This window comes from Montipora capricornis, unplaced genomic scaffold (genome assembly GCF_036669925.1).
Source record: "Montipora capricornis isolate CH-2021 unplaced genomic scaffold, ASM3666992v2 scaffold_447, whole genome shotgun sequence".
Classification (NCBI taxonomy): Eukaryota; Metazoa; Cnidaria; class Anthozoa; order Scleractinia; family Acroporidae; genus Montipora; species Montipora capricornis.
This window is the reverse complement of record NW_027180181.1, coordinates 70,001-87,500: the sequence shown is the minus strand read 5'-3', so window position 1 is coordinate 87,500 and position 17,500 is coordinate 70,001. Positions and strand designations below refer to the sequence as shown.

Below are 17,500 nucleotides of genomic sequence, written 5' to 3'. Positions count from 1 at the left end.
CTCATAAATCAATCAATCAATCAATCAATAAGCAATAAGGCTGTCTCTAATGTGCAACAGCCATACGCAGAAAAGGTTTTGTAGCTTTATTTTATGTTACGATAGTGATCAGGTATCCTGTATGTTTAGTTTTGATTTGCATGACCCCACAAGCTGCAGAGCTTTAATTTTTAATTTTTATTGTGCTAAAATAAATTTTGTCTGTCTGTCTGTCTGCCCAGTTGACAAATAAACTAAAATGCTGTAGGTCAAGTCTAGCGCTCGATATTGCACACTACAGATTTTACAACTAAAACGGCTCCTTTGGAAGCCACCACATCAAATAAAAGCCATGACCAATAATAACACCAGATATACCCATTCTTTCCAATTGTAAACAATTGCTGAACAATTCACATTGGTTGTGACTAGAATGGATACTCCAAAAATAATGTGAAACACTTAGTTTTAGAAACTTAAGTGTTAATCGATCGTGGGGCAAAACTCGATCCACTTTGAAGGCTACCATTGACCTTAGATATCGACAGTATTTCTATAAACTAAAAGGTTAATCGATCGTGGGGCGAACTCTATCCACTTGGGAGGCGAACTTGGTTGACTACATGTACAGGGCGAACTCAGCTATATATGGGGCTAACTTCAAGGGGGATAACTTGCTTCGGTGCGAAGGTACCGTAATTTTTGTCACTTGGCTCCATGGTCATTTGGTTCCAAAAAAGTCAGATCGTTCAATAACATAGTCGATTCGCACCCTCAATCATTAACAGCAACCTGTCCATTATTTTTGGGAGATGTAAAGAACGAGAATGCAGTCTGGGGGATTAGTCATGCCCAGTTATTCTCAGTGAGGCAAGTTGTCCATATACAGTGGAACCTCGATTTAACGAAGCTCTATATAACGAAGTCATCGGTATATTATCGAACGATGTTCTTCAGCCCGGGCAAAGTATCAGTAAAATGTATGAAACAGAACCTCGATATAACGAAATCCTCGTTATTACGAACGCAATCCACAAGCCCAAGCGTAAAATATATACCCTGATATAACGAAGAAATGTCAACACGTGACAAAAGACAATGAAAAGATGAATGCGAAACAGACCAACAAGGGTGAAAATCCTTTATCAGCCTTTAACCCTGTAACTATAGAACAACTTCACAGTTACAGTAAGAGTTCATTATAAATGCAAACACTGACATAGTCACTATCGACATAGCTACAGACCCGGTTTATCCTCTTTGTCTCTTATTAGTTCTATTAAATTTATTAAAGGTATAAGTAGCCGGAATTTCCAGTCCAATGCCCTTGTTTTTCCGTTTGCCAGCCACAACCACTGAAATTTGTCCTTCGTGTTTTAAAAACAAATGAAACACTAGGAAGAAGTTATCGTTCAGACGCAGAAATGCGGGCTAGCACCATTGAGAAAACAAGAATTAATTATACCTCGATATAACGAACATTTTGATTGTTTTCCCGCAAATTCGCTATATCGAAGTTTTCGATATAACCACAGTTAATAGATAGATAAACTATGATATAACGAAGCAATTTCCCCAGTCCCTTGGCACTTCAAATCTGAGTTTTAAGCCTTGATTTCAAGAAGACACTTGTGATTTTTAACTGGAATTTTTCTATTTAAACATGAATACGCACTATAAAAGGCGTTGCTTCACGCACTGCTTTTATTCGACAGGAGGGCTGTAGCAGGCACCTGTATCGGAGGCGCGCAGCAGGGACAACATGAAATTGCACACATACACTCGCAAATGCAGCCATTACGTGTCCCGGGGACATGAGGTTGCAGTCAAATCCTGTTTCATACATACGAGCGGAAATGTAGCTGGCACTATTATAAGGAGTTAACTGAATAGAGTGTAATGTGAAGTGCTAGATTTCAATCCCATATGAACCATGTGAGCGTTAGCCCTACTGATGGAAATGGGCCCACACAAGGACAGAGAAAAACCCTGACCAGGGTGGGAATTGAACCCACGACCTTCGGGTCAGATCTCCGCCATTTAACAGACTGCTTGATCGCATTCGTGGCAAATATTCTGTCAACTGATAAAGCATGCTAAAACAAATTCCAAACACCCATTGCAAGCCAAGAGCTGTCTGTGACGAGACAGCTCATTTCTGACCTTGGTGCATTTTAATTTGCGTTGCGCAACCAGTCACAAATGAGTGGCTCTTTAATTTGTAACAATTTCACTGTCTTGACAGATTCTAATCCATCCTACTATTTGGTATGTTTTATCATTGACAATGTGTCTCGATGCACCACATAAATTAACCCATTTCTTTGGTGCATGTTTAAAACATAAATTCTCCCAATCGCATGCAAAGGCTGTGTTACATGTTTTTGTGGACCCATTTGGAAATTAACAGAATGCAAAGCTACTTGTAACATTTACTATGTTTATGTTTGTCGTTATTCATTTATTTATTTATTTATTTATTTATTTATTTATGAATGAGTAAATAAATAAATAAATAATTGGGAAATCGTATTTTACATGTTACTTCATTACAAAAGTTCGTTAATAAAATCCTTGTTTATTTTCCGTAGGCCTCAGCAAAAAAAGCAACTAAGTCAATATAGATGTAAGTATGGAATGATAATACACCTTTTTCTGTTCATTTACGCAAAATATACATTCATGTACGTCAACAGTTGAAACTATACGGCAAATAGACCCATATCACTCAATGTCCAAACAAAAGATTTTGCCCGTCGAACCTCTCATTCAGTGTGAGGCTGGACGGGCAAAGACAATGCAAAGACAAAGCCTTTATTCCCCACGGACTCCAAAATGGCCGCCAAGTGATATGAGTGAATATACGTTCATTAGCACTGCCATGAACTTCATTAACGCGAACGAACTTTCAATAACGCTATTTGCGTTTGTATTAATATTCAATTGCATCAACAGATGAACAACTGCACCTTTGAACAATCAAAGATAAGAAATATACTTTCAATCTTGGGCAATGGTTAATCATTACCACCAATAAAAGATCAATTGCATAGTATGACAATCAACGGCGTATTAGAGACATACAATAATGCAATTTGCATAGAGACGCACGATCAATTGCACCTTCATACAACCATTTATTCGAAATGGTCAGTCAATAACGTGAACTGACAAAAATGTGTGTAGTAATAACAATCAATTAAGGAAAAAGAACTTTCAAAATTGTTTTGCAATTATCCTTCAATTTCTTCATTATTTAAACATCTTGGAATGTACGTTTGCATAAATCTGTACCACTGTCCACATTTAGCAGCCGTGATAGTGCCAATGTTTCTCTGCAGGGCCTCCAATGCGTCTACTTGTTCATACAGCGTACAGTACTCTGTTTGTTAAGTACACTACTGTACCTGTAAAATGTTCTTCATTTTATATCTGCTTCAGCAATAAATTGTGCAAAAAATAATATAAAATTTAAATGATAATGTACATACTCTTGTATTTTTGTTCAGTATTTAAAAATACATGTAACTACGATGAATGACACTAATGAATATTCTTTTCTTTCTATTGTTTATTAGAAAAATACCGACGTTTGTCATTTCACGTTAATGACTGACCATTTTGAATAAACGATTGTATGAAGGTGCAATTGATTGTGCGTCTCTATGCAAATTGCATTATTTTATGTCTCTAATACGCCGTTGATTGTCATACTATGTAATTGATCTTTTATTGGTGTTAATGATTAACCATTGCCCAAGATTGAAAGTATATTTCTTATCTTTGATTGTTCAAAGGTGCAGTTGTTCATCTGTTGATGCTATTGAATATTAATACAAATGCAAATAGCGTTATTGAAAGTTCGTTCGCGTTAATGAAGTTCATGGCAGTGCTAATGAACGTATATTTGTCGTATAGTTTCAACTGTTGACGTACATGAATGTATATTTTGCGTAAATGAACAGCAAAAGGTGTCTTAACTCTTTTGTGTCAACGATAAACAATGTAACCCCCTTAACCACAGCTGGACCAAGCTCAGTGTGAGGGAAAGGCAACATAAAATGGCCGACAAAAAATATAAGGATTCGTATGGGAATCCCTATGAAAGACTTAAAGAAGATAAAAGAACGGGGAATCGTTATCTTCTTTCCATTCGAATGCCTGACGGGAATGTCATTCCTGATCAAAACTTTTCTGCCTTAGTCCCCACTAGGTTAGTCAGGCAGATTAAATGGAAGGCGAAGAGTCCAATGCATCCGCACAGACTTGCAAGATGTATGTCCGGCCCGAGTGGCCGTATGAAGATTGGAAATGCATCGAGAAAGAGCTTGAAAGAAAAGACATCGAATCATGTCCTCCTGAACTTGATGATAAGCCAAGTGATAAAAATAAACTGATCCAAAACGAGGGTGGAGACAGAACAGAAGATGGAATCTGTAACATAACGTCACGTTCCAGTGCTCTCAATATCCAGTCGATGGTGGAATTAACGAGTGAAAATGACGAACTCCTTCAAGTCCAAGCCACTCAGTTTGATGAGGTGAAGGTCTTTGAGCCGGACCACTGGGCCGATGATCTCTCGGTTCCTCTTGATGAAGAAGTGCCGTTGTGCCAACTCCTTCGGTTCATGGAGCCAGAATTATATGGCCCTGATGGAATCGAGAGCCAACAAATCTACGAGGAGATGAATATTATGATGAGAAAAATATCCGAAAAGTTAGAATCATGCTATATTGTGTTTGAACGATGTTACGTTATTCCTGTCGGCAGTATGGCCGAGAACACAAAAATTGGAAAAGCAGATGAGTTCGACTACGCTGTTGTTCTTCCTTACTTCGAACATTTCGACAAACTCTTTCCTATCATTTTCGAGAAAGATGAATCACTGTTGTATGATGATCCCGCTTATATCGCCCTTGCGAATGACATCGCACCAGAAGGTAATACCAAGGAAGTACAAGAAAATTTCCAGTCAGTAATGAAGGTCGTTTGGTCTCTGTATGTGGCGGACTTCATCCCAGAGGGTTGGGAGCTCTCGGAATTGAACTGCCGTGGACAGGAACAAAGCATAGCTCGAACATTTCATCTCACTCGTCTTTCGGATGGATTTATTGCAGATATTGATATCTGTTTTTGGCTACCCATTCACAAGACAACACTTGAAGAGAAAGGTGCGTTCTTCGAACAAAAGGACTACCTCTTGGAGAATTGCCTCGATAGGGAGATGATGTTATATGCCATACTACCAAAGGACCGCAATATATGTGATGCTTTGAACAAAGTGCGCTTTGCATTTTCTCTAAAGGAGCGCGAAGAATTGAACAAGTATGGACCACAGAATGGTCGCATCAAGTGCTTCAAGTTGGCTAAATGTGTTGCTCAATGCTTTGTGCCCACCCTTCAGAAAGAGGGGAACTGCTCCCGATGCAGGGATCGCCTTGTATCGTCGTTTGCCCTTAAAAACGTCGTTTTCTTCATGGCACGTAATTACCCAAACGACGAGATGTGGACTGACGATCAGCTGGGAAACCGAGTTTCCGAGTTGTTTACCATTCTTAATTTTTGCATGAAAGTCAACTGTAGTGAGGTCTCGGGGTTTTTTGTACCGTATATTATTCAATGTCAAGAACCGCGGAAGAAGTACAATGCAGCTAAAGGCCTGCTTGTAGACAAGAATGATTTTGATGAGCCCTGGGGCAAAATGGAGAACAAGTGCTACATTCCCAAAATGAACAGGTTTCAGTCACTGTTCACCGAAGACCTAATTTCAAAGAAAATTCTGCAAAACTACTTTGGGTTTCTTCATGAAAGCGACTGGTGTGTGCCCGAGATATTTGACCGCTTGAATGAGATGTTAACAGCTTTGAGGGAAAAAGACGACCTGGAACGGGAACAATATGCAGAGAACCCTGGTTGCCTTTGTTTTTCAACGGAGGTAACTTCCACTTAGAAGTTTCACGGTGAAGTTTCTCTCCAAGTTGGATCCATGACATGTTTGACAAATGAAATGGCTGAGCCTTGTGCAGTGCTTTTTATTTTTTTATTTTTTTACGTCTGTAGAGAATTGAAACTTGTAAAATTCTATATAAATTATTATTATTATTTATTATTATTATCTTTGATCAGGGGCACCCAACGAGAAGCTTCGGTGAAATATCTGTTCGGGAGGGTCCAACTGTCCAGGATTGTCGGATTCTCTATTGCCAAAAAGCTGTCATAGACATCTTAAACTGAAACATCACCATCAAGATTGTTAACCAGAAAAAATAGTCCCTTGTAATATTTACAATTTTTCGGCATTTAAAAAAGATGAGCTAGCATTTTCGGAAAGCAAAAAGGTCGCCGTAAGTTTGTAGAAAGTAACTTTACGCTAGCGATAGCTGAAAGGTGGGAAGATTTTATTCGCTAAAATTTTCGGGGACTCCAAATTTCAGCTGGTAAATCCGAACACAATACTTTTAGATGAATTAAAAATATATCTTTAAATACTCTTATGCGCTACGAGAGACTTACCGTGCCCCGCGGGCTATTAACCCTGTTTTCCGGGGGGTTGGGCAACACATCCCCCCGTTTCGCCAAACCAAACAAAACATATTTCGGCAGAGCAGGGGGGGAGGGGGGTAAACAAGGTGTCTAATGCTGATGCACGGACTGCACGATGAGGCCTGTTGCATGGTGAGGAAGAACCAACCAAATTAAAAGCAAGAAAATTAAAGCCGGTAAATTACATGTGGTGTGCAAGAGCATCAGAATTACATACGCAATGTCAGGAATATTTGTCCAGGCCTCAAATTGCTGCTGCCCGCTTTTATGGCTCATTTCCTTTTTTTTTTTTTTTGCCATTGTTTCCAAGTTGGTGGATATCGGAAAAGAAAGGGACCGGCTAAGGAGTGTGAAAAAAATGTTTTCTTTAGTGACATGAACTTCAAGGACATTGTAAGGACTCATGGAGAAACTCAAGGACTTGTCCAGGTTCAAGGCTTTCTTAAGGACTTCAAGGACTTTTCAAGTCTGTGCGAATCCTGGCTAAGCTCTGTGAATTCTTGGATTGCACCACGGCAGCCATGTTGGTGTACAGAACAATTGCGAAAAGAGTCTTTCGGGAATTTGACTTTATTATTATGCAAAACCTGAAGGACATTTTACTATTGTTTTGTACACCAACATGGCCGTCTCATCACCTGAGTGCAATCCAAGAATAGGTTCGAGAATGAATACGAGTGTGAGTTATCTCTGTGCTAAGTCATGCACGCGAATCGTTTTTCCAAGTGAACATGTCCTGAGTAAAGAACTTTTGGCTTTCCATAGGCCACTTTGGAAAATACCATAATACTCTTTGTTTGTCCCTCAAATTTTGCATAAGCATTGTTTCCAGTTTCTCTTGGGACTTTTAATGGTCCCAAGAGAAAACAAAAACAATGCGTATGCAAAATTTGGGGGACAGAAAAAGAGTATTATGGTATTTTCCGAAGTGGCCTATTAGTCGTGAGTTCTTCTCTTGGCTACATGGTAACAAAGTTGCCTCACATCTCTCCTCACTGTGATTTATAAAATAATTAGGATAGTACACGCGCGCTCGTTGGTCAATAGCTGTGTTTAGATGAGAGTATGCGAACACGGCTGTGACATCACTCATACACGAGATATAATTGGCTCTTTACAGCGAATTGGTCACGTGACCGATGATTAATTTAATTTAACCCGGAGCTTTAAGGATTCCAGTAATTGAAATATGTTTCACTTAGCCAGAATGCAAATTTTCAGACAAATATCACAAAAAGTAGAGATTTTAAAGCTCTTTGAAAACTAGAGGATTCATCGCTTTAGCTTCAGAGCGAGAAGCCGTTGCTCACCAGTGAAATTTCACATGGGCAGCGAACGCTAGCGTTTTCGCGGTGGTGGTGGTGGTAGGGGCGGCACCTCAGTTAGTAATAAAATTCAAACGTTGGTTTTTGAGGAGAGGGGAAAACTGACAACCCGGAGAAAAAAACCTCTTGGAGCAGGGAACCACCAACAGACTCAACTCACATAATTGCGTAGAGTGCCAGAATTGAACGCGGGCCACATTGCTGGGAGGCGAGTGCTCTCTCCGCTACACCACCAACCCTGCTCCACCGCCACCAACACAACTACTATTAATGATGAAATGGTATATGAAATGAATCATATATGAACTGCGGATATGAAATCAAGTGAAGCTATGATCTTCGCAGTTATGAGAGCAATTTTTGCAATTGCGTAGAGAAGCCTGAAAAATTCAGGACTTCAACGGGGTTTGAACCCGTGACCTCGCGATTCCGGTGCGACGCTCTAACCAACTGAGTTATGAAGCCACTGACGTTGGGAGCTGGTCATTTGTGGGTTCTAATGGTCCCGTGAGGAATGAATCACAGAATGACAGTGAAGTTCAAACCATCAAAACTTCGCAATTCAAAACATTGTTTTTCTCCAAAAATTCGCATACACCCTCAGCAAAATTAACACTGCACTTGCAAGCAACAATCTGCTTAAAATAGTTCCATATTGCCGTGCATCTGGTCAGTAATGGATCACAGGTGACGTTAAAATGTGGCAAGAACAAAAAAATACACACGAGCCGACTGTGTCAATGATATTATTGAATGACAAGAAATATATGAAAGAAATCATATATGAACTGCGGTTAATTGATCAAATGAAGAAATGATCCTCGCAATGAACTACACAATTGAAGCAATTGCGATGAAGCCTGAAAATTTTTGCTTAAATTGCCAAGTTCTCTGCGAGGACCATTTCTTCACTTGATCAATTAACCGCAGTTCATATATGATTTCTTTCGTATATTTTTTTGTAATTCATTCTCTCATCTGACGGGTAACTATGTGTGAACTCACAACTGGTCTGCTCTCAACGAGACTTTATAGCTTAGTTGGTAGATCATCGCACAGACACCCCAAAGGCCACGGCTTCAAATCCCGTTGAAGCCTTGAGATATTTTCAGGCTTTATCGCTATTGCTTAAATTGCGTAGTTCACTGCGAGGATAATTTCTTCACTTGACTGATGTTATTACCACATTTTGACCTCTTCTGTGATCTATTACTGAATAGACCCATGGCAACATGGAATCTATTTGTTTCATACAATAAAGAGGTGAAAAGGTAAAACAGTGACGTCATTTATGCATCTGTCCTCCAACAAATCATAGATGGCGACTGTCAGTCAAAACGCGCATAGAATTAACCTTATTGTATAATTAGGCCCTATATCCCCCAGAAGGAAAAGGACAAGATGATGTAAATATCTTACTGTATAACAGTTCAAAGATGGAGTTCTGTGATACAATGGGATAGCAGTTTCAATATATTTCTAATATCAGTCCTCATTACACTCGATCCTCTGCTTCAAACAATTTCTATTCGCTCCAGGCTCTAGACTCTCAATTCAGCTAAATTCTTTCTCACGAACTGGATCAACTATCTGGAATGGAATCCCCTTCACCGCGCTAAGAAATCTTAGAAAGAGCGACTTCACTAGGAAAATAACAAGTCTACTTTTCGATATTTATTTCAGAAGACTCTAATCTAGAAACTTGCGAAATTATTCATAGAATAAGCAATTTGCCAAATGATATTGGTATTAAAAACTAAAAGATAATCTTAGTTCAATTAATCTACTTTAAATGCATTTAATGAATTCTCTATCACTGCTATTCCTCTGTTCTTTTATTCTAGAGCAAACCTGTTCGTCAAATATTATTGAATCTTAAGATTATCAGCAATCAATTAACTAGAATCTCAATCTGTATTCCACTGCAGTACCTCACATCTTTATAATAGAAACATTTAGTCACTCTTGTCTTAAATACTTTTTCCTTTCGTAATCTTTGTCACTGTAAATATATTAATTAACTATTTTATATTTGCTCCACCCAACTCGATTAGCCTTGCTAATTTGGGTGGACAAACTTTTCATTGTAACTAGTATTGTATGTAATAAATGTTGTTGTAGGAGGGGGGGGGGGGGGGGGGGCCGTAGAATGCACTCACTGTGCCCCACTGCAATATACAACTAGAACGGTGGACAAAGCATTTTATTAAAAGACTTATCAAACTATGGCGTTTCGTTGCGGACAAAATATCCACATCATAAAATATGAAAATGCCAAAAAGTCTATCAAAATAGCGAAAATTCGAGGTCGAGAAATATAAATTCTAACGAAAAAAAGGAACACTGAACTTGAGAATATTTTAAAAACCTCAAAATTGCAAGTCGAACAAAAAATGCGTACTTGTGTGGGATTTCAGTCAAATAAACGTTAATCATTAGCATTACAGTAAATGTAATACATTTTATCATGTTATAGTGATAAATGTCGAGTAAAGATTCCGTATAATCCCATGCTGCAGGCGAGAAAACGGTTAGGGGAGAAACATGTTTGGACTTCTAGTTTCGAGGAAATTAGTGGTGCTTTCCATTTGTCAGAATAAACCGGTTGGGATGACCGGTGAATAATGGTAACAGTTTTCCAAAATCAGCAAACCAGCCCAACGAGATGGCGCTTACCATTAGCAATTGTTTTCGGCTGATGAGAGACTGGAAACTAGCAAATTTAGCAAATGGTAAGGAAATTTCCACTGTTCTGTTCGATGGGAAATACCGTTTACTGTTGTTTGTGTATTTCAGCCACCAATTACCTGCACACATGTGTTAGCGTCACCGCGCTTCAGGCATGAACACACAACTTCAAAGACTCATGAAATATTTGCGTTCGACAAAGAGGTAAATGCTGTCTACTTTTATTCATCAGCGGAAATATTGGAATCAGTCGCTAGTAGCAGAGGAGAATTTGGTTACGATAAAGCTGGATAAATCAGCAGGCAAGTGCAATTGTCAGCTAAGAATATTCGTGCTTCCAGTTTCCAACACTGTACGTAAACTATACTTTTACAAATTAATTAGCTTTTCTGTTTTAACATTACCAGTAAATGTGAAAATTTTTGATAGGAAGTTTGGAGGCATTAGCTTTTTAACTTGCGAATCTACTGAAACTGGTGCCGTCGCAAATATCCCTTTCGTAAACGGTCGTTGCCATTTGAAACGGTCGATGCCATTTATAACGGTCGACTACACACTTCACTTCAAAGAAAATTAAAAGAAACAAACTAAGAAAAAATATAAACAAAAATTAAGGGAAAAAAAAAATTTGTAAAAGAAAAACTGGAGGAAAAAAAGAGTCCAAAAATTTCAAGACTCGAACTCTGGTTCTTAGGCCTAATTTGTGTTTTGTCACTGAGACAAACTGTGCCGGTCAGTGCTCGCTCGCCACTCAATCATTTAACATTACATAAGGTACCTACTCACTCATTGTGAGCCCGCAATCAATGTTCTGGACTTCGTTTTTGTGTGGGATTTCCCCACACTTTGTCAGCACCGGAGATATTTCTGGCTTTAGAAATATTGCAAGGAGTCTTGCCTTCATACTTCTATCGGATAGATATAACATAATGACAAAGTCCAGTGTTATCCTTTAGATTTGCGATTAGCAATTTGAGGTTCCCTCTTTTAACTACGATTTGTTGACACGTCGCGTGACGGCGAGGCTTATTTCTCTTTCGTAAACGGTCGTTGCCATTTGAAAGGGTCGATGCCATTTTTTAGCTCTGAATTACACTCATTAGGTCTAAGAACTCAAAAGGTTGCGGTTACTGGGAGTTGTGTCTCGCTGGTCATATGAGTTAGGGTTCGGGTTAGGGTTCTGTTTAGGGTGATTCATAAAACTAGTAGTAATCAAAGATTATGAGAGTGCGTTCGACGCCGTCACGTAAATATATATACCTAAAATAAATGATTTCACTACTTGACTTTCAACCCCGGTCTATTGCTAAACTGATCGGCAGCGAAGGTTTTACAGACAGATATATCATAATCTCAAAGTCCGATTTCAGCTAAGTGGTCCCCTGTACAAACTGCGATTTGTTGGTATGATGCGTGACAGCGCCAGTTTCCGTCATAGGCAGCCCAAGCTCGCGTCACTACAGACAGCCGTTGAGAATTTAAACGCGTTATAAGACTTCGTATGGGAAATCAAGTACCGTCGATTATAAAGCCTAAAAAATGCTCAATTTAACTTTCATTCAATAAAGTGAATAAAAATGACTCACCTCTGGTGTATTCTTGTGCCTTTTGGAGCTTATTACACCGTTTCGGGAATTCTGGGTTTTCAGTGTTTTCAATGTTCTAAGACGAAGTCAAGGCTGCACACTACGATTCCTACCGTTGTCAGCTCCGAGGCGGTTTGCGACTAGAAAATCCATCCCAGCCAAGATTTTTTCCCGCAAAGCTAAAGCCACATCATTTGCGAACCTCCATGAATGTTTCGTCGTCAAAAAACCCCACGCACGTGGCTGGAAATGAGCATTTTCTGCTTCGATTTCCACGATAGCTGATGAATTTAACTGCTTATGATCGCCAACGAGGACACGGAGCTTGGGTCCGAGGTCAAATTAACTCCACCCGATGAGGTACAGTCATTACAACACTTACCCCATCCCAACAGCGGCTTCTCGTAACCATGGAGCTGTTCGAGAAGCCGCTGTGGGGATGGGGTAAGTGTTGTAATGACTGTACCTCATCGGGTGAAGTTAGTTTGACCTCGGACCCAAGCTCCGTGTCTCGTGCGGCGATCATAAGCAGTTAAATTCATCAGCTATCGTGGAAATCGAAGCAGAAAATGCTCATTTCCAGCCAAGTGCGTGGGGTTTTTTGACGACGAAACATTCATGGAGGTTCGCAAATGATGTGGCTTTAGCTTTGCCTGAAAAAATCTTGGCTGGGATGGATTTTCGAGTTGCAAACCGCCTCTGAGCTGACAACGGTCGGAATCGTAGTGTGCAGCCTTGACTTCGTCTTAGAACATTGAAAACACTGAAAACACAGAATTCCCGAAACGGTGTAATAAGCTCCAAAAGGCACAAGAATACACCAGAGGTGAGTCATTTTTATTCACTTTATTGAATGAAAGTTAAATTGAGCATTTTTTAGGCTTTGTAATCGACGGTATTTGATTTCCCATACAAAGTCTTATAACGCGTTTAAATTCTCAACGGCTGTCTGTAGTGACGCGAGCTTGGGCTGCCTATGTTTCCGTAGGCTCACAACTTTTACCCTTCAAATTTCGTGCTAAATGTTCTCACATTAACTGCAAATGTTTAAGCGTAAAGGCTAATTTGTAAAAGTATATTTAACATACATTATTCTCGCCTTATTTTATTATGTATTTTCTAGTGTTTTACCCGTATCGGGTCTAGGCGTATATATATATTCTCGGCTGGAAGCGTCACAAACCTAAGCAAACATTTGCAATCGTCTGCTCGTTTATCGTCAGCGTAAACAAACTCCTTGCAACTGATTCAAGTATTATCCCTGATGAATGAAGTAGTCAATATTTACATAATTTGTCGTTCCTTGCTTCAACCTCACCCTTATGGATCTTGCCTTCAGAGTACTTTTCCACCGATTTCAAACAGTATTCGACCGGATAAAGAGCTACATATACATTGCATGTATCTGTCACGACTGTAACTAGTCAACAAATGCAATCAAAATATAGCTGTTCCCACGGTTAACATCCTAAAAGCCATGGCGATTCAAAGTCGCGTTCGTTAGCATGTAAACTAAACAAAGACAATTCCCTCAGATTTCGATAAATGCTACATCGAAGCGTTCAAACTCGCCAAAATCCAAGGCTGAGAGCGCAAAATGGCGAGTCCTACGGCGACTGTATCGTGAAGACGAGCTCACATGGCCTGCTCACATGTTCGCCACATGTCTTATCACCTGTAACGAGAATGTGACGTAGTTTAATTAAATTTTATATAATTTAATACTTCTATTGCGCATAAATCCATACAGAAATGATCAAATGCGCATTACAATGAATATAAAAATATCCTAAATTGAGAGCGAAAACGAGGTCAGATGTCGTCATAAGTTCGCACCAGTTTCCTGGCCGACACATGCCCCTGCAAAAGTCAAGCGGGGGGGGGGGGGCATTTTGGTGTCCCAACAGCAATCTCGAAAAATTCTGCATAGCCGTACACAGGCACACCAACTCGAAAGACTCAGGACGCACAAACCAAATAAGGCTTGCGTTCTCCTTTTCGTCGAACGCAATCAAAATGGCAACACGTTCACTTGCAAATTAGGGGGAGTTTTTCAATGCTAATGTTGTCATTAAGCGATGGCATAAGTTCCTGAATCAACAGTGTTTCTTTTATTTGCAATGTAGATCAAAACGACCGTTACGCATAAAATTTGAAAGTGTCGATCCCATTTGATGTTATGACCCGTCCTGATAGTATGCTCAGCAATCGCAGAAGTCTTGACTCCGCTTGCATTTTTGAGAGTCCAAAAATGATTATTTATTTTCTTTAAGGAAATGCAACCTCTGGCGATCGAACTGAATTCCTTTTTTGGGCGTTTAGACAAGTACCAGATGACACTTTCAACTCTGATTTAAAGATTTTGATATTTACGGCCACGATCTCTCGCATCAAACTTGTCTTGCAGACTTAGTGCTAATACTTTGCCGCACAAATATTTTGCGATCCCATTTCGACAGGCATTGTTTCCCCCTAGAAAATGAGGTAGACGTTAGTCGGAGAGCTGACATGCAGAAGAAGTGCCCCGGCAGAAAGGGCGACCAAAGGGTCCTTGTAACTCAGCGGCAGCTTCGTCATGCGACAAAGGCGGCATGAATTTGGAATGAGAATGAAAGGGAGAGAATTTTCTTCACTATCCGGATGCTGGATTGGATGCCATTGTACGAAACATTCGTGCTGTTATGCCAAAAGCGGGACTATTAATGGTGCCAGGATCGCTAAGACAACAACAAAGGATTGGTGGTTCAGAGTGTTCGTGTTCTGCACTCCCTCTGCAACGTCTGCGCTGAGAAATGCAAGGAAAGTTATCCGAAGAAGTTACAATGTGTCCTTTCCAAATTCACTGTGGTAGATGAATTTTCAACTAGCTTATTAATTGTACGTGTCTGTGCTGGAATTGGGAGATGGGGTGAGAAAATCGAGTGGGGTGTGCCACCTTTATGCCTCTAAATATAAATGAGGTTGAGTGAGTCGCCAAACTGTTGTGCTCGGTTTGCGGGGCGGAGAAAAACAGACTTGCCACTTGACGAAATCTGGCTGTGCCTTAGCACATAGCCGGTTTAATAGCAATGAAAATATTATGTCACAAACTTTAAGAATTGATCGAACGCCTAGCAAAGGTGGGGATCTGAAGGCGCACCACAGAAGTAAACTGAGAAAGAGGGAAATAGTGGAACCTGGCAATGGGGAGGAGGAGGGTGAAAAAGTTTGACTACCAGATCAGTCGAGCTTGAAAAGCGAATGAATATTTACCGCGCTTTCTCGGAATGTAACAAATTCCCTATAGGGGATACTTGATAATTTCTCTTCCCCAGGAATGACCACGTCACACTTTGCTGAGTGCATAATTATGCATGCATTATAAATTTTAATTATTGAGATGCATAAAATTTTTATTGGCAAGCCAATAACACGTATTCTAAGTAAAAAAACCAGTGACTTTTGGTACCCTAACTGAACTGACTTGAGTCCGTCAGTGCTCGCTCGCTACTCATTTAACATTACATAAGGTACCTACTCACTCATAGTGAGCACCCAATCAAAGCGCTTGACTTCGAATTTTTAATTTCTCGACTTTGTTTTTATTTTTGAATTGGAAATTGAGGCTTTTAAGAAAACATTCTCAAGTTCAGTTTTCCTTTTTGTCGACTTCGAATTTAAATTTCTTCTCGAACTCGCATTTTCGTTATTTTGATGGACTTTTTAGCATATTCGACTTAAGCCTGGTTTTACTAGCGACGCAAGTACGAGCGCAAGCATAAAAAGCGATTATTTCACCATGAAAACGGAGTTGACGCAGGCATAAGCACAAACGGAAGCACAAATATAAGGATCAAAAATTGTCCTTTTTCTCAGGCTTGCGCTTATACTTGCATTCTCTTGCGTCGTGTGAAAACGAAACGCAGCATACACCTTATTCCAAAATGGCCGCCATTTAGATATTCTTTTGTTTTTATTCAAATTAGACCTTGATGCCTCGTTCAAGGCAAAATATTCTTTTGAATTTTCAGCTCAAGAACGAGGCATCAAGGGCTATTTTGAATAAAAACAAAAGAATATTTAAATGACGGCCATTTTGGAATAAGGTCGATAAGCACAAGGAAATTTGCCGCGTCTGGCCAATTAAAGCACTCGTTCTAGATTCCCTGCGTCTGAACAATTGAACAAAATGGCGGTTGCTGTGGTTGATTGTGATGCTTATGTCGATGTTGGTTCAATTCCCACCGTGGGTTCAATTCCCACCCTGGTCAGAGTTTTTCTCTGTCCTTGTGTGGGCCCAATTCCATCAGTAGGGCTAACGCTCACATGGTTCAAATGGGATAAAAATCTAGCACTTCACATTACACTCTATTTAGTTAACTCTGTTTAAAATATAAGTGCTACACGGCCAACGTTTGTTTAAACGTAACCTTTCCTTGTACTTGTACATGTTCATTGCCGTGACTTTAAGATCTTCAATTCCCACGGCCTGCTCCCGTCTGACCTTGTAGCTCAGTCGGTAGAGCGGCGGAGATCTAACCCGAAGGTCGTGGGTTCAATTCCCACCCTGGTCAGAGTTTTTCCCTGTCCTTGTGTGGGCCCATTTCCATCAGTAGGGCTAACGCTCACATGGTTCATATGGGATAGAAATCTATCACTTCACATTACACTCTATTCAGTTAACTCTGTTTCACTAGCATAAGCTGCTTATGCTTGTACTTGTCTTTACGCCTGTGCTTGCGTCGCTAGTGAAAACCAGGCTTTAGTATTTATACAATTGGACTCATTTACTCCTTTTGGAATAATGTTTGTGTTATTTTGTCGGCAACGAAACGCCATACTGGTGGCGCTCCGAATATAAAAATTACAACAATCATGACAAAAAGCCTATGTACATAGCGTGACTCCAATCACTGAAAGATCTAAGATCTGAAAAATTCTTAAAGATTATTAAAAATTGAGAAATGTTAAGCGAATGTGAATAAATTAGTAAGAAGGAAAATCCATTTACAATGATATTAAAAAACCACGAAATTTTTAAAAATCGGAATAACTATTTAACTTTAAAATTGTCCCCCAAACAGTTAGAGGCTTTTTCCGTATTAATCAGTGTAGTCTACATCAAGCTAAAGGAGGTGGTTGGTTCTAACTTAAGGGATGGAATTCATTTAATAATGATTTTGAGAAAAATAGTCATGTAAAAACTAGCGATAAAATGTTAAACTTCCGACGTTTCGGCGACCTCATGACGCCATTATCAAGGAGTTGCAAATGAATATGCGAGTTCATAACAGATATATAGAGGATATTACATAGCAGCACGGAGATACGAAATTTCTCTTCGAGTGTTGAAGAATATTTTTCAACACGAGAAGAGAAATTTCGTATCTCCAAGCGGCC

General features: G+C 39.7%; 1 protein-coding gene across 1 annotated transcript in view; it reads left to right on the top strand.

The window, feature by feature from the left end:
- LOC138035998 (uncharacterized) overlaps positions 1 to 6,467 on the top strand; it is a 7,936-nt gene extending 1,469 nt beyond the window's left edge. Inside the window, exons 2-3 of the mRNA XM_068882377.1 lie at positions 2,571 to 2,605; positions 4,183 to 6,467. Coding sequence (XP_068738478.1) covers positions 4,211 to 5,929 — 1,719 coding nt within the window. The 5' untranslated portion in view covers positions 2,571 to 2,605; positions 4,183 to 4,210 and the 3' untranslated portion in view covers positions 5,930 to 6,467. The remainder of the gene's footprint in view (positions 1 to 2,570; positions 2,606 to 4,182) is intronic.
- The last annotated feature ends 11,033 nt before the right edge of the window (positions 6,468 to 17,500 follow it).